The sequence below is a fragment of the Trichoderma gamsii genome (genome assembly GCF_001481775.2).
Source record: "Trichoderma gamsii strain T6085 chromosome Unknown Scaffold_23.2, whole genome shotgun sequence".
Taxonomy (NCBI): Eukaryota; Fungi; Ascomycota; class Sordariomycetes; order Hypocreales; family Hypocreaceae; genus Trichoderma; species Trichoderma gamsii.
Genome location: NW_020171360.1, coordinates 346702 through 370898, shown reverse-complemented (window position 1 = coordinate 370898; position 24197 = coordinate 346702). Strand labels below are relative to the sequence as shown.

The 24197-nt window shown below is 45.6% G+C and overlaps 12 protein-coding genes across 12 annotated transcripts; 5 read left to right on the top strand and 7 right to left on the bottom strand.

Moving 5' to 3' along the window:
• Positions 1 to 20: 20 nt before the first annotated feature.
• Positions 21 to 3927, top strand: TGAM01_v206752 (hypothetical protein; the record flags this gene model as incomplete). Its single annotated transcript, XM_018806869.2, has 8 exons — positions 21 to 483; positions 533 to 570; positions 636 to 849; positions 915 to 1031; positions 1079 to 1360; positions 1421 to 2628; positions 2742 to 2910; positions 2981 to 3927. The coding sequence occupies 8 exons, from the start codon at positions 21 to 23 to the stop codon at positions 3925 to 3927; spliced, it is 3438 nt and encodes a 1145-aa protein (XP_018659959.2).
• A 755-nt stretch (positions 3928 to 4682) lies between these two features.
• On the bottom strand, positions 4683 to 6456 carry TGAM01_v206751 (hypothetical protein; the record flags this gene model as incomplete). Its single annotated transcript, XM_024549939.1, has 4 exons — positions 4683 to 4884; positions 4937 to 5327; positions 5378 to 5688; positions 5819 to 6456. 4 exons carry the CDS (start codon positions 6454 to 6456, stop codon positions 4683 to 4685), a joined length of 1542 nt encoding a protein of 513 aa, XP_024405325.1.
• Positions 6457 to 7905: 1449 nt separating this feature from the next.
• Positions 7906 to 9195, top strand: TGAM01_v206750 (hypothetical protein; the record flags this gene model as incomplete). Its single annotated transcript, XM_018806871.2, has 1 exon — positions 7906 to 9195. The coding sequence occupies one exon, from the start codon at positions 7906 to 7908 to the stop codon at positions 9193 to 9195; it is 1290 nt and encodes a 429-aa protein (XP_018659961.2).
• A 497-nt stretch (positions 9196 to 9692) lies between these two features.
• TGAM01_v206749 (hypothetical protein) lies at positions 9693 to 10340 on the bottom strand (the record flags this gene model as incomplete). Its single annotated transcript, XM_018806872.1, has 1 exon — positions 9693 to 10340. One exon carries the CDS (start codon positions 10338 to 10340, stop codon positions 9693 to 9695), a length of 648 nt encoding a protein of 215 aa, XP_018659962.1.
• Positions 10341 to 10993: 653 nt separating this feature from the next.
• On the bottom strand, positions 10994 to 12992 carry TGAM01_v206748 (hypothetical protein; the record flags this gene model as incomplete). Its single annotated transcript, XM_024549938.1, has 2 exons — positions 10994 to 12431; positions 12502 to 12992. The coding sequence occupies 2 exons, from the start codon at positions 12990 to 12992 to the stop codon at positions 10994 to 10996; spliced, it is 1929 nt and encodes a 642-aa protein (XP_024405324.1).
• Positions 12993 to 13439: 447 nt separating this feature from the next.
• TGAM01_v206747 (hypothetical protein) lies at positions 13440 to 13786 on the top strand (the record flags this gene model as incomplete). Its single annotated transcript, XM_024549937.1, has 2 exons — positions 13440 to 13682; positions 13739 to 13786. The coding sequence occupies 2 exons, from the start codon at positions 13440 to 13442 to the stop codon at positions 13784 to 13786; spliced, it is 291 nt and encodes a 96-aa protein (XP_024405323.1).
• Positions 13787 to 14758: 972 nt separating this feature from the next.
• Positions 14759 to 16662, bottom strand: TGAM01_v206746 (hypothetical protein; the record flags this gene model as incomplete). The annotated part of the gene is made up of 3 exons (XM_018806874.1): positions 14759 to 15242; positions 15328 to 15626; positions 16084 to 16662. 3 exons carry the CDS (start codon positions 16660 to 16662, stop codon positions 14759 to 14761), a joined length of 1362 nt encoding a protein of 453 aa, XP_018659964.1.
• A 610-nt stretch (positions 16663 to 17272) lies between these two features.
• Positions 17273 to 18149, top strand: TGAM01_v206745 (hypothetical protein; the record flags this gene model as incomplete). Its single annotated transcript, XM_018806875.1, has 5 exons — positions 17273 to 17346; positions 17430 to 17583; positions 17642 to 17752; positions 17801 to 17992; positions 18054 to 18149. 5 exons carry the CDS (start codon positions 17273 to 17275, stop codon positions 18147 to 18149), a joined length of 627 nt encoding a protein of 208 aa, XP_018659965.1.
• Positions 18150 to 18216: 67 nt separating this feature from the next.
• Positions 18217 to 19581, bottom strand: TGAM01_v206744 (dihydrodipicolinate synthase; the record flags this gene model as incomplete). The annotated part of the gene is made up of 6 exons (XM_024549936.1): positions 18217 to 18360; positions 18416 to 18535; positions 18589 to 18736; positions 18790 to 18894; positions 18957 to 19452; positions 19512 to 19581. The coding sequence occupies 6 exons, from the start codon at positions 19579 to 19581 to the stop codon at positions 18217 to 18219; spliced, it is 1083 nt and encodes a 360-aa protein (XP_024405322.1).
• A 762-nt stretch (positions 19582 to 20343) lies between these two features.
• Positions 20344 to 21600, bottom strand: TGAM01_v206743 (hypothetical protein; the record flags this gene model as incomplete). The annotated part of the gene is made up of 3 exons (XM_018806877.1): positions 20344 to 20678; positions 20838 to 21499; positions 21590 to 21600. The coding sequence occupies 3 exons, from the start codon at positions 21598 to 21600 to the stop codon at positions 20344 to 20346; spliced, it is 1008 nt and encodes a 335-aa protein (XP_018659967.1).
• A 354-nt stretch (positions 21601 to 21954) lies between these two features.
• On the top strand, positions 21955 to 22956 carry TGAM01_v206742 (hypothetical protein; the record flags this gene model as incomplete). The annotated part of the gene is made up of 1 exon (XM_018806878.1): positions 21955 to 22956. One exon carries the CDS (start codon positions 21955 to 21957, stop codon positions 22954 to 22956), a length of 1002 nt encoding a protein of 333 aa, XP_018659968.1.
• A 410-nt stretch (positions 22957 to 23366) lies between these two features.
• On the bottom strand, positions 23367 to 24071 carry TGAM01_v206741 (hypothetical protein; the record flags this gene model as incomplete). The annotated part of the gene is made up of 1 exon (XM_018806879.1): positions 23367 to 24071. The coding sequence occupies one exon, from the start codon at positions 24069 to 24071 to the stop codon at positions 23367 to 23369; it is 705 nt and encodes a 234-aa protein (XP_018659969.1).
• Positions 24072 to 24197: the final 126 nt, after the last annotated feature.

Below are 24197 nucleotides of genomic sequence, written 5' to 3'. Positions count from 1 at the left end.
AGAATTTCTCATCTTCTAGAATGACCAAATTTGCAAACCCTTTTTCGAAATCTGAAAAAGAGAAGAAAGCGCAGCTTACCAAGCAGCCTACCATTCCTATGGCACCTGATGAACATCAGCTACCAACTTCAGTCGATGGTGATGCGGTCGCCACTTCAGCGCCTTCTAATGAATCCGCCACTACATTGCCCAAAAGGCCCCGACTCCTTTGGAAGGAGGCAGCCGAGAAACTCAATGACGAGGAGAGAAAGGCCTTGGGCCTCCAGTTTGACCAGCCGCTCTCACTGACAGCCGCCATCGACGAGGTCGCTCAGCAGGTGGAGAAAGCCTGTGAGAAATACGAGGCCAGAGGCTGGAAGATCAAGCGCAGCGATGGGAGCGTCAAGGTCAATGTGCGGGCGAGTGCCAAGAGTATTCTCAAATGTGCCCTCCGAAGCAAGGGCATTGTCGAGGCAGCGGTCAAATTCGATCCTACCGGCTATTGTAAGTTTGCTCAGCAACTAACGTCTTCTCTTCTGACCGGTTTGTACAGCCGCTTCAGCGTGGACTGTCATTTCTTTGGGCCTTCAAGTAAGTTTGGTCTCATACACCGTGGCGCCAAAGCGCTGTGCTGAATCACCATAATCGCCGTGTAGCTGGTCGAGAATCATCAGGACAGAATGGAGTCTGTATTCAAAGCTTCTGCTCTTCTTGCCGATAACTTGCATCGCTACGCTAATATCGAAGCCAATTATCGCAATCAAGACATACCTGACGTCCGCCATTTAGAGGACAAGCTCTGCTCTAGCTACGAAGCAATTCTGAGGTACTCAGCCATGGTCCAACTAGAAAGGAAGAGATCTTTTGGAGGTGAGATGCTATCTTGACAGATCTTCTCTATTACTCCGTCTTTAGACTGAATCTTTTCTGTGCAGGTCGAGTATGGTACAGTTTTTACTCCCTCTCAGAGCAGCCATTACAGCAGCTGCAAGACAAGATGCTCACGGCTGCAAATGCCACGGATCTCTGGCTACCTCTTATCCAACACGAGTGTACGTCTTATTTCGCATTACACATTACCCTATGTGAAAGCCAATAGCTGAAATACGAGCAGATCGGCTGAAAGAGTCTGCGGAGATCAACCAGAAGGTGAACGAGGCAGTAGGCAAGCTAGACCAAATTCTTGAGAGCTTCAGTACAAGCATTACAGCAATCAGCGGCGGAGTGCAGCTACTGGAAGCCATCTCGGTTACTATGGCGACAAAAGAGGATATCGCTCAAATAGCTGCGCTTTTTCAGCAGCGCGTAGCCGAAGGGCTCGACCAACCTGCCGTTTCCAGCATGAGCGCAGAAACAGACAGAAAAATTGTCAAGAATGATGGTAAGTATCGAAGACGAAGAGTTGGTTCCTTGCAATTGTGCTGACAAATGTCATCAGCAGGTTCGACGACAGCCGAGGGCTCGTCTTTTCTCCACGAAGAAGACATAGATGCGTTGTTTCGAGAGTTGTTCGTGGAGTTCCACGAATTCGATGAAGACACGCGACAGCATCGGAGAACAATTGAGCAGCTGCCAGAGATGCGACCACACCGAACTCGAAACCAAAACCTGCTGCGAGCTGAGAAGATTATCAAGTGGGTGGAATCCAGCGTCTCACAGCTGCTTTTAGTCGATGGTAGCTCGGTGCTCGGCAGATACGATTTCAACTCGTTATTTGTCGGCCCTCTACTCATTTTCGGCGACAGCTCCTTTGAATCGGTCCTTGTGCTGCGACATTTCGGCGGGGACAACCCTTCCACCAAGACCAACAATTTCCGGACTCTTGTTCAAGCACTCATCGTTCAGATGTTCAAGCAGCGCCCAAAGTCTTTTGGCCAAAAACTGGCTAGCCTCACTAGGGAGTGTGCCAGTAACATTTCTGAACTGTGGAAGCTGTTTCTCGAGTGTCTCCGAGAGAGCCAAGTCGATTGCGTTTTCATCATCATCGACAGCGTCGACTACCTTCAGGATGCCCAGGCCAGTGACGGCTCGAGTGAGAAAGAGACAGTGATGGCAAACATGCGCGCTCTCGTACAGGACAATAATATGCTCATCAAGATTCTTCTCAGCAGGAGTCTAAGTCTTGAGTTGCCCGATTCGATGGAAGAGCAAATGGCTCTCATGACAACGCCCGACATGCACTCTAGGGAACCGCTGCGCCGGCTGTCTCTGGCCATTATGCAAGACGATATGCTGCTGATACCACAAAAGCTAGTGGAGATCCAAGAAAGAAGGTGCCAGAGGCTCACGTTCTCGCAGCTGCCCCTGATATATCCACTAAGCTCTATCATATACACCGTCCACGACGGCCAGCTCCAGGCTTTTGTAGTTTCCGCTGTGTATGGCATGGAACAGCAAACTCGAGACATGTATGCGCCGTTCCGTCTACGAGTGTGGTCTATAGATCACGATGGCAAGCGCCTAACCAAACGTTACCACGAATTCTCCACGTCGCAGTTCCAAGGGGAGAAGCCTGTAACAAGTCTCAAATATATCCCGGCGGGCTACCTCAGAGATGAAGCCGAGCAGCGGAAAAGGCTAGCTGCTCGAGGACGAAAATACATTGCTCTATCTTGCAACTATCATCATAAGGAGATTATTAAGAATGGGGTAATACAGCCAACTCCGTCTTGAAGAGCATTTACTTCACATTGTTTTCCTCTCCACGTCTACACGGAATAAACGCTGACTTGACGATCTATTCTATATTTCCAATATTTTAGGAGCCTATTCGAATTGTCATTGACCAAGAGTCGGTTCCAGAAGAGATTCGAGCAGATTTTGACTTTGAGGGAGACTTCGTGATCAAGCCTCATCAAGACGTAAAGCCCCGCATCCTAATGGTCTCTCCACCAACAATCAACGCATACAACCTTGAAGAGAACATTTGGAGTAAGTTGAACCATATATATCATATTTTCAACCCAACTAGACTACTTGATTCACTAAAGACAACTCAAAGCTCCTGTCCTTATCGATGAGATAGACAATGTTCAGTTTCTGGATGAAGCGCTTCGCACGCTTGTCATGGAAGTCGAAAAGAAATCTCTCGCCATTTCTCTCGTCCAATCACACTTGGCTCAGATGCACTCAAATAAAAATTCAAACGAAGATTCAGGCGAAAGTGACGCCAGATACCTGATGAATCCATACGAAGGCCAGAAGCCACCTATACAAAGACGGCCAGGAATATTAGAGAGAGAAAAGAGCCTTACGCTGCTACTGCATGGCGGTCCGGGGACAGGCAAGACATTCGCTGCCACATGTATTGCGGAAACAGTAAAGACTCCATTACTGTCAGACACCATTGGAATCCGAGATAATTCCTCAGTGGAACGCCAGTTGTCCAAGATGTTTCAACTGGCCCAGCGATGGCACGCGATTCTCGTCCTTGAAAATGCCGATGCTTTTCTCACACAAAGATCGAGAAACGAGGCTAGTTCTTCAGCAGTAACGTTGGCAATCCGATCAATGGACTCATACACCAGTATACTCATCTTAACTACTAGCAGGGTGGGAGATCTAGATGAAGCCGTCTGGTCTTACACTGATCTTGCTATCAACTTTCCTCCTCTGCGAGGCGAGAGGCTACAAAAAGTCTGGGGACATTCCATCAGTGAATACAAAGTAAAATACTACTCACGTATAATGGAATTTATAGAAGACATCTGCAGAACAGAAGGCCTCGAGATCAACGGTCGCGATATCCGCAACATTACGCTCGCGGCACAAAATCTTGCAAGGCATCAGAACAAATTCCTTGAAGTGCAGCACATCAAAGCCGTGCTAGAAAACAGAAAAGAGTTTATGAAGTATATTAAGGATTTGTCGGGCTCGGATATGGCCGAGAGGGCTATGCAGATGCAGATACGAAACGATGCGGAGCCAGAAGAAGGTAAGGACCCTTGAACAAGATTCTTCACTCCTGTACACATCCCTAAGACTTCAATTCCTTTTCCTCATTTTACTTCCTTAGTTTTTGTATACTTCTTTGTCAGCTCTAGAAGAGAAAATCGTGAAGCTAAGTCACTTAGCTGTAGAAACGAGACCGGAAAAGTATGTGGCAAAGAACACCTCAAGAGTATTATGTCAATGAGGTGCCGCGGCTACAGAGCCATCAGTATACTAACTCAAGTTCTACAAGGCCTTAAGCAATGGTAACTGGACTAGCAAATGTCTATAACTTGATCGCTAAGACTTCTCAACATCTTCGAACTAGCTTAAACGGACTGTATATTTCGTTACATAAAACTAAACTAACCTAAGATATGAGTCCATATAATCATCGACTTAAGGCATCGATAGAAAGGCGTGATTGTGCGCAGACTTCATGCTTATCTTTGCAACAACAGCTTTAGCGGTTACAGAATAACAAAAGTGATTTGCAAACAGCTATTCAAATATATATATATCGATCTACTCTTGGGTATCTTGCTGCCAAATGTTGAGTGACAGCGCCCATGAAATTGACTCATAAAGTGTTGAAATACCAAGAAAGAAAATCAATCAATGCTATACCACCAAATACTCCGTTGAAAATGAGTACTATTGCTGTTGAATTCCTTGAACCATCCAATAATACTCCGTTGAGAATGAGTATCAGTATTGTTGAACTCCTTGACCAACCAAAGCAAACCCTATTCCTACATCCGTTTCAGATAACTCTATTTCTTTCCATTTGTATCAATAATCCATTGACAGAATTCTGTCCATTTGTTTCTGTAGTCGTTTAGCATCTCCTTCTTCGTCGCTTCACTTGTGCAGCTGTACGAGATACTCCATTCTGCGATGGTTCGCCAGCCCATGAGCGTCATGTTTTCACTGCCCATCATTGCTTGATGAAAGTCATGGGATAGCATGCTCGCTCTGTATAAGTTAGTATTAACATCACCATTTAGATACCGACGGAAGTACTTACTCCCAAGATCCGGGATCATCACTGTTGACGGTGCAGGGTACACAATTTGCCAAGAGCACTGGTAAATGGTGAGATTTCGTTGTAGGGACCAATCCCAACACTTCGTTAGAAATGGGGCAAGTCTCAATTGCGATTTGCCTCTCTTTGCAAAGCTGCATCAGAAGCGGATGCTTGGTAATGCTGAAACCGTGACCGATGCGCTTCGTGTCAAGAAGGATAGCATCATACAAGTTTGAGTCAGTCTCCCCACCGTGATCAAGTGTCTCTCCAGCATGAAAGATGAATGGCAAATCAAGATTCAACTGAGTGATTTTGGCGCGCATATCGAGAAGATCGGCGACCCAGTAAGAGAGCGGGTGGCCAGTATCTTCTTGACCTTGCATATCAAATGCTAGTTACTTTGTTAGCTTTGGAAAGTAAATTGAACACCTGGTGTCTCACCGCAAATTAAATCGGGGAACAGCTGCTTCATTTCGATGCAGTTGTCCATGCACCATAGCATGGCCTCTCTGGAAGAAGACCTCATACACGCATAGATAACCTTGACACCATAAAATACATGGCCCGCGGCGTGAATCTTTGGGATTTCTTCTTTGAGGACGCTCTGGAAAATCTCCAAAGCTTCCTTTTGCTTGAGTTCCCGAGTACCATCATCAGACTTGATAGCGAAGCCATAATTGAGCGCTACTCGAATCTCTGCATACATGATGCCGTCTTGTGCAAACTTCCACAATACTCTTCGAAATTGTTCTCTGTACGCAGTTTCATATCCGAGCATCGATCGAATAACTGTTACTGAGCGGATGAATTGTTGCCAAATGCTAAAACCGTTAACAACTTTGACTTACTTTTGTAATCAGTCGTAGTTTTGCCCACACTCACCCATCAACTGTCTGCTTCGGGTGATAAGAGTCCTCTGGTTTCAACACCATTCTCTTATGCAGCCATGCTTCTGCTTTTGCAGCTCCGCCTGGAAATCTAGCCAGGAATTCCGAATAGCGCATCCAGGATCCGGCTATATAACCCTTGCTGAACATGTTGCTAGAGTCAACTAGTGGTATATCTTGGCTAAACACATCAAACTGTGGTAATGCATAAGCAAAGAGCCCTTCAGAGACCAATGGCACGTCAGCCTTGATATAAAGGTTCGGCTGGTTGCGAGCATCGCTGAGAGCTGTATCCGGAGGTAAAAGACAGTCGTAATGGCAATGTAAAAGACAGCCTTTGGGGGCCTTGACGGCAGCCTCAAACAGCTTGCTCGTCGGTGCTACATCCAACCCGTGGAAAAACCGATGGCCTGCCTCGAAACCAGACCCGTCGCTCTTGATACCATAAATATTTTCATCTTCCCAAGCCTTGAGTTGCTGGATAATGTCCTCAGCTGCCGATTCCAGACTCGTTCTCTGGACTAGGCCTTCATAGCCGTGCGCCTTCTCAGCCCTCACGAGGGACTCTCTGGCTTTGGCATACTCGTCCAAGGATCCGAATGACCTCGAGAGCGGAAAAGAGCTACTAGCCATGATCAGATAATTTGTGTATAGTGAGCAATTAAAATAACGAGGTTTCGGGAGAGAAAAAATAAAAGCAATACTGCGGGGAAAACAGCTTTGGTATCGGATTTAAGAGATGAGTAAACACGCTGTAACTTTCTGATTGAAACTATAACACTTTACCCCACAACACGCCGACCAAACGCCTTTACGACAAGCCGTCTACGAGTTTCGAGCAAGCCAGTATCGGTGAAACCATGTGTTGAGTAATACTTGATCTTCCGAGGTTATTGAGACGAGTAGACAATTGTCTTAGAACCGGTATGAGATATTCTGAATCTACAATATCTTGGAACAATCCAATCGTGATGGGGACGCAGCATCAAAGAGCACTAGAGTTGCCACTATAATTGACAAGGCCCCAGTGTGCTGTGCATGCAGAGCGGAGTTTCGCAGTATTATAAGCTAGGTGATTCCTATGAGATGAATTGAAAGGCATAAATTCAGTTGGTCGAGTTTATCTACGGAAACAACATTTTTGCATTCATCCTGCAATTAATCAGGTAAGCTGGGTACACATACAACGTTCTAATCACGTTTACCTACGTGTTTACATGGCCTACTTACCTAGGTAACTTCTAATGCGGGGTTGAGATAGTTGAAGCCCGACTTTCAATGCCTGTCAATCCTGACTTGCACCACCGTCTCTATCTATAGCTCCATTGCTACTTTCATAAGCTTCTTCAATCTCACAGATTCAAAGAGCTTCGTCCAAGCTATTCTTGGGTCAGCAATATAGAGAAAATTGATCTCACAAGTGTGCAATTACAACACAACGCTACAATGCAGCCCTACACTGGTTAGCCTCCTTACCAACAGCTATTCCATCTCCGCTGCTTACACTAAGACCAATTACAGTTGAAGCAAATTACCAGGATCTTCTCAGAAGGGCCTCATGATACTGTTATATGCCACGCAACAAAGCAGACTGCCAATTTCGAAGATAGCAATAAAAGTGATGAAGCTTACTTGGAATAAAAACACTTATACACTTTAGCCCATGTGCTTAAGAAACCGACCTATTCCATACCACCTAATCAAGGGAGTAAAGCTCATTAGTTATGCGTGGAATTGTCATAGCAACAATCGCAACATCCAAAACCACCAGAAAATTCATTAGAACTAGTCTAAGAATGATAGAGGCGAGGCAGATGCCTTTCAGACACTAAACCATGATCATTCGGCTTACATTTTACTGGGTAAATTTATCATCAAGTTTACTGGGTAAATTTATCATCAAGTTTACTGGGTAAATTTATCATCAAGCAGCGCCAATATGGACCGACAAGTAAGCTAGAACTGCTGCCTAAATTAGGCAGAAGATTAATTAAACAACAAAATCTACCTTTTCAATAATAATTTCAATTCTCCATTCAATAATATTTAACATTTGGTACGCATCGCGATACAATTTCAGCTATGCCAAAAGATTTGCAATTTCCAGAGATGCAAGAAATCAACTTCCATGCAACAGACCAATTGTCTGAGTTACTTGATCGTCAGAATAGCCAAGCCATTGAAACTGCTGCTCGACTTACTGAGAAAATTCCCAGTAAGGACATCTTGTCGCTTCTTCTCCAACCACAGTCAACTGTCAGCGTCACTCCTTCACTGGGTTCAGCGAATCATGACATATTCAATCTTGGTATAGGCTATCGAAAAATTGGGTTTGGTCAGTGCGGCCTCGTTTTCTCCAAGCCTGGCACCACGACTGTGATTAAAGTCTCACGTCCACATTTTCACGAGGGCCTTTGGAATGACTTTCTCTGTCACCTGCGCGTTTATAGAGCATTTAACAAGCAAACCATTCAACCAGAATGTCTTTTGCCGCTCGTATATACTTTTATTTCTAAAACAGATGCCACTTGGTGGGATGCCAACAAACCTCTCTTCATGGAGCGCAGCAGCACGTTTCCACTTCCATCTATGGGCCTTGTCACGCAGCGTATTCCCCAGCTGCCACAAGTGCTCCGCCATGCGTTGATAGACATCTACTGCCCAGAAAGTCTAAAAGAAGACGTTATATCAAATCCTACCAATAGAGACTGTCTTCTACGAATATACCTGGGTCGACGTCGTAACTCGAACGCTCCTCCGCCGCCAAATTTCTCTCTCCGCAACTACAATCTATGCCTTGATCAAATGATCGATCTAGACCTCCCTGTGAAAAAATATGCTACTGATATTGCCGAAGCTCTCGCTATTATTCATTGGGCTGCTCACGTGGACGCTTATGACGTTGAATTTGTTCTGGGAGGGGAGATTGGCTCTGCGCATACGCAGCAAGCCACTGATATCCTTTCACAACAAATCCCTGTATTAGAAGAAGCTGAACCCGGATACTCCAACACTATTCTCTTACCACAACGAACACATAGAATGTGGATCCTTGATTTCAACCTTTGCAATCGTTGGTCAGAGAAAGCACTCTTGGAACGCCCGGAAGATGTTATCAGCCAACTAGTCCTTGCATTCTTTGAAAACGATCCATACTATCCACTTCCGGAAATGGATTCCGAAGTAGATAAAGATCTTTGGTCCACGTTCAGCAAAGAATACCTGCGGAAAGCGAATGAGGTTCTGATGAAAAGCGTTTACTATATAGAGACTCGGCATTTACCAGAATACTTTATCGATCAGTGTGTAGCAAGAGAGCGGAAGAATATAGCTCTGGGCCTTGGACATGGGCATCGAGATTTCAAAGGGTAGAGTTTTATATACATAACTTGGTGGAATATCGTATTGAAAAAAAGTTCTTAAATATCTCATCACAAGGTTGGGGTTGGGACCGCATGGGAAATATTATAGAGCTGCATCACGCCAATTATAATAGCTAATTGCAACTGCAGTTAGCACGAATACCTTGATGCTTGATTTCATACCTAGTTAAGAGCGAGATAATTGAAGCCCGACTTTCAATGCCTGTCAATCTTGACTTGCACCATTGTCTCTATCTATAGCTCTCTTCAGTGATATTTATTAACTATTACCTATATTACCTAAAAGCTTCTTAATTAATCCGCTAATATATACCTGGAACTAAACTCTAGGTTTATCCCTTAGGAATCCCTTGTATTACTAACTATCTAGTGTACGGTTTGTCACACTTATAATTAATTAATTATTTAGTCCCAAGTTAATCCAAAGCTGCCTACCCTATAGGCTTATTATTATAACTATCAGTGTTAGATTATAACACAATCCTACTAACACATATGTACATGGACCTTTCGAGCCTCGATTACAGACTCCCTTTGCAAGAGGCGATGGGCCAATGCTGCATATGCCGGGTAGTCGGTGTCCATGTTGATGTTAGCCCTGAATCCCCACATATAGAATACCATTAGAAAGGCATCTACGCCTGTAAAGGAATCTCCCACGGAATTGGTGCTCTTGGATTCGCTGAGTTTGCCATCTATAAAAGCACAGCAATCTTTGATGGTCTGCCTCGCTCTCTCCTGGACTGCCGCATGTAACGATTCATCACTCACAAACCTCTCCGGTCTCCAGAGTCCTCCATATCCTTGTCCGTGTAGCGTACCGGAGAGATAGTTCAACCACTCGTATGAACGAACAATCTCTGCTGTATTCTGTCCCAGTAATTGGCGAGTAGGGTTCAATGCCGAGATAGCTGTAAGGATAGCTGGCATTTCGGTGATAACTTCGTCGCCAACTGCCAAGACCGGGACTCTCATTTTAGGATTCACGTGAGCAAACTCTTCCGTCATCTTGCCCGTTTGAGCAAGAATTAGCTCGGGTTGAAGCCCAGCTTCAAGAAGTGCTATATGAGCAGCAAAAGAGCAGGCTCCAGGCGAATACCATAGTTTCACAGGTGAACCGGGAGCGATAGCCATGGTTAGAAATTGATAATCAGACCGGCGAACTAGATATGCCGGCAACTGAAAGTTTTTGAACTGCTATGCCTTGGTAGTGTAATCTCACTCTTTAGCTTGAAAGGTACAAGGATGGGTAGAGAGCCGCAAATGTTTGCTGTGAAAGCCTAGGTATTAGACAGTAAAATAAGGCCAAAGACAGCAAAAGCCATAAAATGAACCCTGGAATCGAGGCCTAATTAAGATATTCTTCCTACCACGGACCGCTAAAGAATGCCAATGGCGCCCGCCGACTTCACCGAGTTTACTAATCGTGTATCTCGCCTATATCGCTTAAGCTGCACAATAGCCGAGGTGTATCTCTTTTTTAATCTAGTCAACTGTCACATATGACGAGCGATGTTATCGAGTCGCTGATATAGAGCAATAAATGCTTTTATTCATGAAGATCAAGTCCAATGGTATTGTGGCCGTCCTTGTTCATCTGCGAGCAAGCCATCATGGTGAAAAAAACGGAGAATGCGAACACGTAGGATGATTATATCAATAAAATTTGAGTAGTTGTACATCATAAAAGTCGTTTAAACTCATCGTTGAATGAAACTCATGTGCTATCCAATATCGTTTCCACCCCATAACGCCAATCAATCCCCCTTTTCCCATTCGTTGCCACATCAATAAAATCCTTCTCGTAACATCTTTTCGTCCGGTACTCCCGCGGCTCTCAGCCCGTCCATTGCCAAATCTCCGAATCCGCCCGGACCACATATTAAAACATCTCGATCGCTTGCCACCTCTGGAAAATAACCCATCGTCAGTCGACCCTTGTGAATCTTAATCTGTATATTCTGCTGATCGATGCCATCCATATCTACGTGCTCTTTGCCTGTGAAAATATCGATTCGCAGCCTGACCTTCAAGAGTGCATTTCGGAGAGAAGCCTGGACCAGTCTCAGCATCATTTCGGGTTCTCGTGTTGATAAGGCGAGTACGACATCGCCATCCGCTTTTGTTTTTCGTTCAGACAACGCGCTAAACATGGCGAGGAAAGGGGTGATGCCAATACCACCAGCAACCCAGAGCATATTGACGTTTTCATCTCCCAAGAAAAAGTCACCCGTTACACCGACGACTTCGCAGACAACATCTTCGGTAATCGTTATGGGCTTTTCCCATTGGTTGGAAGAATGCCTCCTCAATACATCGAACAGCGCCCCAGTGACCGCGCCTCCTTTCATCTCGCGCATCGTGAGATCGAACCAAGTAACGTCCCGATTCTCGTGAGTACTTGAAACAGTCCAGGTCCGTATTCTATCATCATTGACCGACCCAGGTGCAGAGTTGGCCATGTGTTGATATGCCGGAGGCCCTATCCAGTCCATGAAGTCCAAAGCGATAGCTTGTCCGGGCCGTATCTTGATTGGTTCAGCGCCAGGCTTCGAGGTAACTTTGAATCTAAAAACAGCAAGATCATGCGAGAGCTGTGTTGCACTGGTCAATTTAGCTTTGTGCAGTCCAGCGGCGCTTGCTTGGCCCTCAGGCTCTTCGACAAGGTATTTGACTTTAGGACTGTACGGGCTGCGCTCGATCTCTGTGCCAAACTGCTGCCGTACGGGAAGGGCGTCCCGAACGAAGATGAATCCTTTAGTTTTCAACACAGTGAGGCTTGCGTGCTTGACCATGACTTCGAGAGCAGGAGGACCGACAAGGTTTTCCGCCGTTCCAGTAAGATACAGGATATCACCAGTTGTAAAAGAGACAATGGTGAGGGCCATCTGCTTGCTCGACTCAACATTGCCGAGACTAGACATAAATCGATTCCCGGAGTAGTCAGGCAGAACCACTGAACATCCATCCGACGGACTGACTCGCATAAACCCTGGCAATCCGCCTCGTGCATTCGACCCTGCATGTGATGGAAACTTCGCTGCTGTGACCGGGTCGGATCGGTAGACTGAACCAATGAATACGGTATCAGCACTTGTAATGAAATCGATAACTTCTTGGGGAAGTCTCTCAAACTGCGCCATATGCCGCTTCTCGTATGCAATGGTTGGGTTGGTTGTTTTACAGCCCACAAGCTTTCTAATGTTGATGTATTTAGGGCAGTTTCTACAACGATGACGTTAGAATCCCCTCCCGAAGAAAAAGTGACACAATGAGATTGGCCTCCGAGACTTACCCAGTCGTTTGATTAACCTGCAAATTCAGTCTAAAGTCCATGTCTGTCGTTCGCTTTACGTCCTTTATGTATCCCGCAAACTTATTGCGTCTTCGAGTGGGAAACTCGATACCTATGCCGGCGGTTAAATACCTCTCTGGTGCGGTCGGAGTCTGGCCATCTCCGTCAACCCATTTATTGAGTGTGTCCAACAATGGCTCTCCAGGCCATAGTCTTGCGTTGATGATGAGGGTTTTTAGATCAGGACCCTCTACGAATCCAATTTCTCCATCGGCGCCAGCAACAAGCGAAGCCCATGGCCGCCCCTCATCGTCTGTGGTGGTTATCGGGATAAAGGGCAAGTTCCTTGTGTGGAAAATGCGATGTTGTTCGCGCATTCTGTCTTCGATTAGGTGCCATGAAGAAGCCATTGCTTCCGCAAAGCCTAATTTCGACTGCATGGCAACTTCTCCGGGATGCCATCCTTGAAGACCTGATATTGACACAGCCATGAGTGCAAAGATGTGCAATTGTTACAGCTGTAAAATGTTCCGGTTTTACCTGCTGGCGAGTAGTATAATTCACGTTGGCAGACTCGTAGGTCTCTTTCTTCCTTTCTGTGAACAAGTTTTATCGACCCGAAATGGTGTATGTATTTACGCGTTTCAGCTCAAGTCTACATATACATATAAACCAACGACACTAGGAATGACACCACCGCATGACGTACCGTGATGATTAATTACAGAGCAACAGCGTAGACCATAGAAGCCCTATAATCGGGCGGAAGCCACATCGGCAAATCTCAGCTGTAGCTATTAGCTGGGCGACTATTACATAACGTCGAGCCGGCTAAAAAGATTCCTCATGTGCAGAAAGTCAGCACTAATGCCGCTTTCGCCGCTTTCTGTACGCAGTGAGCGAAAAGCGAGGCCCAATGAGAACAGTACGTTTTGCTTATGGGAGATGCCGAAAGCCGAAAGTCGATCTGTGCCCTGACGCAAGATTGCTCACCAAAATTATTGTGCTATGGAACCTCAAAGCGAGCTGTGGCAATTGAGGTCGGCAGTTTGAAGAGACGACGAAATGTGTTTCATTTTGTTATAAGTGTGGCTATCTTTAATCATAACTCTCTACGAGTAGTCAGCGCACCAAGCATTAGTGAATGTCCTTGCCATTCATTTCGTGTTTTAGTCAATTCAGTGAGTTCTGGACTAAACAATCTCTTTGCTTTTTGACTACAGGTTAACACAAATAGAAACTTGAGAGAGCCACAACGTTACGCTGCGACTCTATACATAAGTGAGCTATATACTGGTACTTGTTACTCTTCTTTTGGAGAGTTTCCTTGCGTACCAATACGTAGAAAAGGTACAAATAAGCAAGCCAAAGCAGCAAACCCTAGAGAAACATAAAATGCGCTCCGAAACGGCTTGAATACATTATCTTCTCCTCCCGGTGTATCTTTAACTGAGCTATATACTGCCGTGGACATTCCGAAAACAATAGTCGTGCCCAAGCGAATGAACATATTGAAGATGCCACCGGCTAATGACTATTGGTGAAATAGAAGCGATTACATAACATACATCTATATAGCAATTAGACAGGAAGTTCACCAGGGGAACGCAACTACTCACATTAGTGACATTGAACTACAGATCAAGTCCCATCACATTTATCAATAACGACGGGAAAATAAAGGCCCAATATGTTGCTAAAGGATTCTAAACAGCAAGTAACAGATTCGCAACGAGATACATGACGGCACCAAACACCATGATGAGGCTATTGTTGACTCGGTGAAGAATATTTACGGCTACGATATTAGAAATAATTGCAGATATGACCTGCGGTAAAAGTTATACAGCAACTACTAGAGCGGAACGGTGATGGACTTCCTGGATGAATAGGGCAAGCCAAAAATTCGATGAAAGCATAGCCATGACACCAAATATAGAAACAGGCATTAACTAGACGCAGGTCAGACTTCATGATACAACCGAGCGGCCAACTAGAAATATGCAAAACTCACAAAGGAAAATCCCCTATCCCTCCAAATATGAAGCGGCATCAAAGGGTTTAGGCAAATTCTTTCCCAGATAACAAATCCTACGAGTAGGAAGAAGCCAATAATTAAAATTACAATAACATGGGCGGATTTCCAGCCGTCTCCGGGCCCAAGTCTACATATCACGTCAGCAAACATCTTCCCGTATTAGCTGTGAATTATCGACATACGTCAGACCCGTTATAAATAGCCCAACGCCAACGATTATCAAAGCAGTTCCGACGATATCGAATTGCCTAAGACCGGCACGTAATCTTGCCCAAATGGCCCAGGCTCATAGGCTTCGATGTCAGGCACAACCCAGATTGACACGATGGCTAATAGTCCCCAGAGGATGGTGAAGAAGAAAAAGCCCGCACGCCAGTCAAATATCCTAGCAGATATTCCCATGATGATACTGCCGAGTCCGAATCCGACAGGGTTGCCCGCGCTGAAACACGCAAATGCCCAATTCTTGCGCTTTGACGGCTCCGCGTACGCCGCTCCGAGTATTCCAATCGCCGGTGGGACAATCACAGCTGAGAAGAGGCCAAGAAAGCCACACAGAATGTTCATCCAGAACGGATTTCGAGAAAATCCTAGTATGAGGCTGCTTACGCTAAAGCCAACCATACCCGCAATGAAGAAAGCCTTGCGGCCGAGAAGATCGGTAAGCTGGCCTAGAGGCAATTGAAGGGCTCCTGCAGAAAGACTGGATACAACTTTAGCCACAGCATAAATACAGTAACAAAAGACATAAAAAGGCTTAAATCCATAGGGAGATAAGATGTGCTCACGTCGTTGCGGCACTAATCCAAGTTATTTGAGCCTGTGTCATGTGCAGGTCTCTTCCGATTGAAGCTGTGACAATTATCATGGCACCAGTGACGAGACTGTTCGCTGCTAGGGCCAGCGTGGCCATTAAAATGAAACAAATCTCTTGAAAAGTGTTTTTGAAGCAATCTGGTCTTTTACCAACATTGTTTCTCGACGGAATAGGGCTCGTTGCCGCCTTGGAATGAGGAGACTCGACCAAGTTCGATACCGCGCCGTCTGTGGCTTGTCTTTCGTGGAGCTCGGAGAGCTCATGCTCGATCTGACAAGTTTCCATCATCCTGTGTATCTTGATGGCAGATAAATTAGACGCTATATGCCACCGGGAACTATACTCAAAGAAGTGAAATAGAAACAGCTAATCGTGAATCAAGCCAGGAAATATGTTTATTTTAAGGGGAACGCTACCAGCCGGCGCCAGGTGGGTAATCCGATGATCCAACATAAACAGCGGAGATTGACTTAGTACCACAATTTAATTGGAATCAAACCGGTCGGGAAGTTTCCGTTAGTCATTGTACCTCTACTACTTATATGTGTTCCTCGGGTTGCCTTTTCCGGCTGTGAGATATGATGCAACTCCCAGGGTTGTTGCAGGATAAGAATATAATAAACTAACTTTATGATACTATATACCCTTATTTTCACAGTTTATGAATCCTTCTACCTTGAATAAAGGCGTCTCTTGCGAGCATTCTTTTCACGTAGCCCGCATATACGGGATAGTCGTTATCAATGTCAATCGTAACCTCTTTGAATCGGATTGCCCAGAGATATAAAACCGTGAGGAAAGAATCAGCAGCAGTAAAAGCGTTTCCCACTGCAAATTCTGTGACGTTTCCTTCGATAAATTTAGCTTCTATGTGAGCGAAAATTTCTCGCATAGTTTCGTATCCCTTGGCCCGAAGTTGAGGATAGATCTCTGGATTGTTTGTGAACCTCTCAGTTCGCCATATTTCTGCAACGGCTTGACCATGCGCTGTTGTCGAGAGGTAGTTGAGCCACTCGTAGACTCGGATTTTCTCGAGCGGAGTTTTCCCAAAGATATGTGCTTCCGGCGCAACGGTTGCGATTGCTGTGAGGACGGCGGACATCTCAGTAATCACTTCTTTGTTTATTATGAGCACCGGTACTCGTCGTTTTGGGTTGATGGCTTCGAATTCCTTCGTCATATGTCCAATTTTAGTGAGAACCAGCTGGAAATCCAGTCCTGCCTCGCAGAGGGCGACATGGGGAACGAAGGAGCAAGCCGCCGGGGAGTAAAAGAGTGTCAGTTGAGAAGCTTGAGGCGTCGGCATCGCGATTGAATTATCCTGTATTGTAATGGTCAGGATTCATTTTTTTTTTTTAAACATTTCGTACTGACAAATGTTAACGGCGCTCACTCTGCAACTCTAGAACCTCATATGCCGCCAAAGCCAAATACAAAGAATGTCTACTTAAATGCTCAACTACATAAAAGCATTACGTATCTAGTCCAGAGTCATGTATATTTTCATTTAAAAACCATCCATTCTATGATTCCATTTTGGCCATTACCACAGCATACGATCATGAGGATCAGCGCATCTTGTAAACTGTCGCTAGTCTCGGCTATGTCGTCTAACTCGCTCTAGGTAAACTCGGTTGCTGAATTCCGATTTTCAGTAACTTTTATTATACGCGGACCGGAGATGCATTCACCTCCTAGATAGTTTCATCGATCTTCGCGGCTTGGATTTGTAATACAGCATAGTTGGCGCCACTCCTTTGTTATCGGCGCCCTTTATGCAAAGCACGCGTAGAGAGATAAATCCATTTCGTAAGAAGCCTATGATTCACAGCTGGGCACCAAAGATTACGGAGTTACCTTTGAGTTAACACACACATTGCGAATCATCTCATATGAATTTGTTCACAAATTCCATTATGGCAGCTCGGTCTTCCGTTTCGGCTCTTCATTATTTGGCCATTGGCCGACTCGGTCGTGGCGAAGTAGTCAAGTGAGTGCCCTGACTTATCTGATCAACAAATCAAATATGATTAATGTCTTGAATCACTCATCATTTTGAATCCTTCTATTAAGTCTCTTTCTGAAAGATGCGGGAATTGAATACCAAGACATCCGATATCCTAGCGATGACACGTGGCCCCAGACCAGCGATGAACTGAAGCGGAAGGGGCTTACAAGGACTGGTAAAGTCCCTGCAGTAGAATACAAGGGTGTAGTTTTGAATCAGGTATGGACTTCTGACTTGTTACTTAGTAAGGCTTTGAGATATTGATTTACTTCACCAGCATATTCCAACCTTACGCTATATCGCCCGAGATCTTGGCCGCTATGATGGAGAAACAAACTGGGAAAAGTTTATTGTAGACGCAGTATCCGATGTTTACATTGATTGGCGAGTGAGTACCCCCATTGTTTCATTTGTATGGCAAAACTGACGTATAAAGTTTAAATGGATTCAAAATCTGGGGACAAAAACAGACGAGTATAAGGACACCTTTGTGCCAAGTTATTACGACACAATAGCCCAGTACTATGCCGAAATTGATGGCCCTTACTTGCTGGGTGACAAAATCACCTACGCTGATTTTGCTGTTTATCAGTCTATTGACAATGACCAAAGGACAGGTACTCTGCCAGTAAGCACCATTCTGGGTTATGGTTTGGTGAATATGCTGTCGCTAATTTCACCTTGAACAGGCAAACCTGTCAACGTCTATCATAAAGTTCAAAGAGACATTCGAACAGCGCCCGAACATTGCACTGTATATCAAGGAGAACCTGCCAAAGCTTTAAGTTTATGGTACTAGTTATTAGTAGGCGATGAATAAATAGGCCAATAGAAAGAAGTTATCATCATGCGTTATGAAGATTCCTCTAACTTCAATACGTCGCCAATATGCTCATTTTCGGATAAGCCATTCACATCGCCATAGGCCATAAGCGGCGACCTGGGTGCTGCGGAATATCCAAATTGCTTGTTAAGCAACGATTTTAATCCGGGAACCTGTCCAATGTTAACTTGTGATGGACGTAAAGCACGGCTTTGCACTAAAACTTACGCCACTCTTTAACAGCGCAGCCTCTCCTAAAGAAGCGAGTCCTTGAGCAAACTGTGCGTTTGTAAAATCGGCCTTTGTTTCCAAATTTTGCGTCAATTTCCACAGATTCATGGAAAACTTCTAAGCCCAATGTTAGCCATTAATTCCTCCATAATTATAAACAATTGACGAACCGGCGCAATATTGGGTAGAGGACTAATAGCTCCAGCGGATCCCACTACCACAGAGGGGAGAAGAAAGTCAATGAGACCAGCAAGTGTTGTGAAAGAGGTATTGTCGAGCACAGCGGTGATCCTTGCAAGCTTTCCTACGTTACCGCATCTATGTTCATGTTAGTAGAGGCGGATGTGACATATGAAGATTGGGGAGCCTACGATAGCATGATGCCGCATATATTGGGCGCGAGTCTTGCTATCTCTACAACATCATCGCTGTCCAAATCTATTCCTCCTGCTACAGGAGGGAAGTTGTATATGACGCTATCTCCAACGTCAATATTAGCGAATGATCCTGTCGTGCAACAGACGGGAGGGGGGCATACACTGGGATTGGCGAGGCTGCAGCCACATCAACGAAGAACTTTCTTGCCGCCGCCGGGTTTCCTTTTAGATAACCAGCCCAGTATCCCGGAGCAATGACAAGAGCAAAGTTTGCGCCGGCTGCAGCAGCATCGCGAGCCAACTGGATTGTTTCACGGGTGCTATTGCCTCCTACGCCGGCAACAATTGGCGTCTCTTGTAAGCCAATGGAATCGAGAGCACTTCGTAGAGTCTCGATCAGCTTTACGCGCTCTTGTGGAGTCTGAAATTTGATGTTAACAAAGAAGCGAAAAGGACAAAGATTCGTTCCGGACACCAACGAACCAAGTGTACCGCCTCGCCCATGCTTGCAGAAACAACGGGCAAGACTCCAGGAGCGGTGACGTCTTATTTTCCTCATATTAGCAGCCGGTAATATTCCACTGCTCTTTGCGCTGTCCACTTCCGATTTGAATTGAATGTACTTACATTTCGCGTGCTTCGCGAATGCTTCATAATCTACAATTCATCTATCAATAAAAGATTTGGCTTCTAACTGTTGCTGAATGCCAGCTTACCGATCTCGTCTTGGTCGTTGAAAAATACAGGGAGAGGGGCATAGAGGCCCTTAGGAAGTGTCTTGGCCATGGTAGCGAGGTCTCTGATGTCAAGGCAGCGAGCACAAAATATGTCTCTGGTAAGCTATCAAGATACAGCTAATGCTCAAAGCTTGAATATATGTATCGATTTCGAATTAAGAATGAAGTTGGACAATCGACGTCACAGTATAAGTAAGCACTTCCTTCTAACCCAGTTCGTGGTCTGTTAGCGGCCAATCGCGACTCAGTTGTAAATCTTGGCTAAAGCAAAACTGTAATCCAGCCGCAGTCTGTATGTGGCTATTGGATCGGAAATTTCGGCTTTGGCCTAACTTTACGCCCCACGGTCTACTTGTGGCCTATTTCCCAGTCGCTGAATCTTCTCCGTCGAACGGCGACAAGACAAATGCTATTAGAAGGATATGGAGTACGGACAAACACATCGACCCTCACTCTTCAGTGCTATATTACGCTATATTTCGTATGTGTATAGCTTCATTTTTAGCTTGATTATTAAGCGCGGACTTGCTTCATAAGCGACAATGCTTTGCAAGCGAATTATAATTGTGGCGCATCAACGACGGTGTGAAAAAGCAGATCTCCGCGGGAGTAGAAGCAGATTGGGTCATCTCATTGACAGCGAAGTTGCAGTATCTACTAAGGCCAAGGTAGACTTGTGCAACAGAGGAAACCTTCACTTAGCCTTTTGACTTGGCTGCTGAGCCAATTTTGGTGCACAAGGTCATCGATCTGAGAATTTGTTGACGATTAATTCATTGTTTAGTTAATCTTGCTGTGTGTGCGTGTCATATCATGTAATACGCATATCTAGCCCGTCAACGGTGAAAACAAAGCCGTTGTTCTTTGCATGAGCCATTGCCACCCCGTCATCTCCTGATGATTCACAATCCGCAAAGTCAACTTCTGCGATAAAAATCTCATCCTCATTATCCCACCCTGGGCCTCCGAGAACATCGCCACCGGGAGACACAATCACCGACCCTCCTCTGCTCACTATCTCGTCTCCGCGCTCAGCTGCCTCAGTTATCCATTCTGGGAGGTCGCTTGCCCTGATACAAGGCGTTGCTGATAACACAAACGCGTTGCATTCAACTCCGATTGTCTGCATCAATGGCACCCAGATCTCTGTAGCATGTGCGGTAGGTCCCAGAAACAGATTTATGCCTTGGTTATAGATGCTTTGCCGTAACAGCGGCATCCAGTTTTCCCAACAAATTGCAGCTAGATCCTTATCTTTAGCTTTCTGCCTCTCGATAAAGCGCAAAGCAATATCTCATTACTCACCTGACATTCTCAACTTCACTCCTCTGATTGTCGTTGAGACCGCTTCAAGTGTCGAGGGGCTTCCCTGGCCCCACGCAACTCTCTCTAGCCCTGTTGGCATTACCTTGCGTCTCTTGCCAATTATCCCCAGCCTGGGACATATATAGACAATAGAGCTGTATAATGATCCGCCAGATCTTTCTACAACTCCAACTACTATGAAGACGCCGGTATCAGCTGCTATCTTCTCCAGTCGCTCTCTCGTTCCATCTCCCCTGTAGGCACGATTGGGAGGTCGAGGCAGTTCCCGTTTTATCCATCTTTGACCGGCTCCTTTAGGCGTATCTCCAAGATCAGCAGATGCTCGCCAATGATTCACCCATGGGTTGTAGTCTTTTTCATCTCCAAACGTTCCGATTGCAGAATTGCCAAAGGTAGACAGTCGTGGAAACCCGCCGACAAAGACTTCTGGGAAAAGCACAAGATCCACGTGCTCAGCGCTCAATTTTCGCACCCTAGTTTCAAGCACATCGAGTGCCCTTTGAGAGTCGTGAACTGTATGGACCTGCGCTGTCGCAATTTTTAGTTTCTGCTGGGATTTAGGAGCCATATCCTGCAACAGGCGATGGCCTTTTTGGTATGCTGAGAGTTGAGGCAACCTGAGTGATCCAACACCACAGCCACTTATGAGTATATAGCTACAATATTGAAAAATAGCAACTAGACTATATATTTCCTATATAGATGTTATACAAGTTGGTATTACGACTTACAGGAAGAACATCGTGATTACGGTGAGAATTGCCTAATTTGGTAAGGGGGCATCCAATAGGCACGCGCCGTCTGTGTCGCTTAAGTCGCTTCCGACGTGAACCACGGAACGCAGCGGAAACTAAACACAGTCTCACTCTCTGCAATTCGTGGGGTAACCGTATGGCAGCTTCGAAAAGTCATCGGAATACTCATGATCTGTTAGATAAAAGACGGAAAGGGCTGCCCCAATCTTCTCCAAAGACGTTTGCATTCATCATCCCATCTTTCATATCCTTGAGGGCGAAGTTCTACTAGTTTCACAAATCATACCGACATTCCGTTCTACCCGTCGTTCCCGGAGGAGGAGAAAAGAAAATCAGCCACAATGCCCAAGATCCTCAAAGTTGCTGCGGCTCAGTGTCGAACTCTTGACACAAACGCAAACAGTCTAAAGCAACTTGAGGCCAAGGTCAAAGAGGCTGCCGCTCAAGGTGTCGACCTCATCCTGTTCCCAGAAGTTTACCTGGGCGGATATCCCCGGTTCGCAACATTTGGTGCCAAGATTGGCCAGAGGACTCCAGATGGCTATCAGCAGTACCTGACCTACTTCCAAGGCGCTATCGATCTGGGAGACACGCCTCAAGGTGCAGATGACGACTGGATCCATCGGAGACTTCCCACTAGTGAAAACGGGATACGCGGAGACGGTGTTCGAGAAGAGCTAGAGAGAATTGCTCAAGAAACCGGAGTGTACATCGTCACTGGCGTTCTGGAGCGTTCTGCGGGCACTCTATACTGCTCTGTCGTCTATGTTGACCCTGCCAAAGGCGTTGTGGGAAAACGACGCAAGGTTCAACCTACTGCATCTGAACGCCTCATTTGGGGCCAAGGCCAGCCTAAATCTCTCAAAGCCATCAGTACCACGATCAAGGGTGTCAAAATTTGTCTTGCCGCCGCCATCTGCTGGGAGAACTTCATGCCCCTTCTACGCCAGGCCCTATACCAGCAGAATGTAAATCTTTACCTGGCACCCACAGCTGATGCTCGCCCGACGTGGTTACCGCTGATGGAAACAATAGGGTACGAAGGTCGTTGTTTTGTGCTGAGTGCTAATCAAGCTGTTCGGGATGACCAACTCCCCGAGTGGATTACCGAAATTAAGCGAGAGGGCAAAATGGTCAGCCCCGGAGGATCTTGTATCGTCTCGCCTTTTGGCCAAGTTTTGGCAGGCCCATTGTGGGATAAGGATGGTGAGCTTCTCATCCAGGAGTTGGACTTGGAAGAGTGTGAGAGAGGCCGATTGGATTTAGATGTTGCGGGATCTTATTCGCGGAATGACTCTTTCCATCTGGAGGTTAAGGGCCTTGACCTAATTCCTCCGCCTTAGAGATGGTAGTAACAAATCATAATGTTTAACATCTTAGATCTTGATTTGATTCCTAAGCCTTAGATACGATAATAGCAATATGTGCTTTATGTACCGGACCAATATACACAGTCAGAAACTAAGATGCCATCAGCTGATTAATTGAGAAACGGATCTTCCCGATGCAGCGTTTGTTCAAGATGTATAAGTGGGTAGTGTCATTTTAGTAGTGTATAAAGCATATGGTTGACGTATAATAAGCACAGGGCTATCGAGAAATAAACCCGTTTACGGTGACTTGGAGTAATAAAACAGTAGTATTGTTTTCGTGCTGCCTATTTGGGAATAGATGCCCATGGATTCTAAATCTCTATCGTGTCTAGATAATAATTACTGCTCTGCTGTTTTGCTAGTAAACAATTGTAGCTTGCTTATGGGTTGATTCTGATCTCTTCAGACCAGGCACTCTTTTCCTGGTTGTACAAGTCCCAAGCCTTGCTAGCAATATTCTTGTTGTTGAGGTTGGGGTTTTCATCGCCGACTGCTCCAGCAACAACAAGCAAGCAGATGTGAATGCCCTGAGCGGCAAACTTCTCGCGAAGAGAGAGGGTCAAGCTCTTCTGAGCAGCCTTGTTAAGAGATAGGGAGAACAGATCGGCGATCGGAGTCTCGGGAAGGTGAGAGTTTGTAACCATAAGAGTTGGCTTGGCGGTGGGATCTTGCTTAGCCAGAGCTGAAAGTTCTGGGATAGCCCACTTGCCAGTGTTGTACAGAGCAATAGTGGAGATCCGCAATTCTTGCACAACTGCCTCCTCGCTGAACTCCAAAAGCGGAGACATAGCAATAATAGAAGCGTTGAACAAGATGAACTCGGGAGCTCCAAGATCATTCTTGATCTGTGAAAGAGTAGCGGCGAGCTTCTCGCTATCAACAATGTCGGTAGGATAGGTTTTGACTTGAACCTGTCCAGGAGCGGCACTGCTCACAGTGGCTGCATCCTTTTCCAATTGGGCAGGGTTTCTAGCCACAAGAGCAACTTTGTTGAATCGCTTGGAAGCGAAGATGGAGGCGGTGTGGGAACCAATTCCCGGGCCTGAGCCGATGATGACCACAGTGTTGTTGGAGCGAGCAGACATGGTGTTGAAGGTATATGAAAACGCCTTTAGTTTGTTATGTAAGATTTTATAAGCCCGATAAGAATGCTAAAACTCGGTCTTTGAAGAAATGAAACTGATGATGCTGATGATGATGCTTTTAATTGA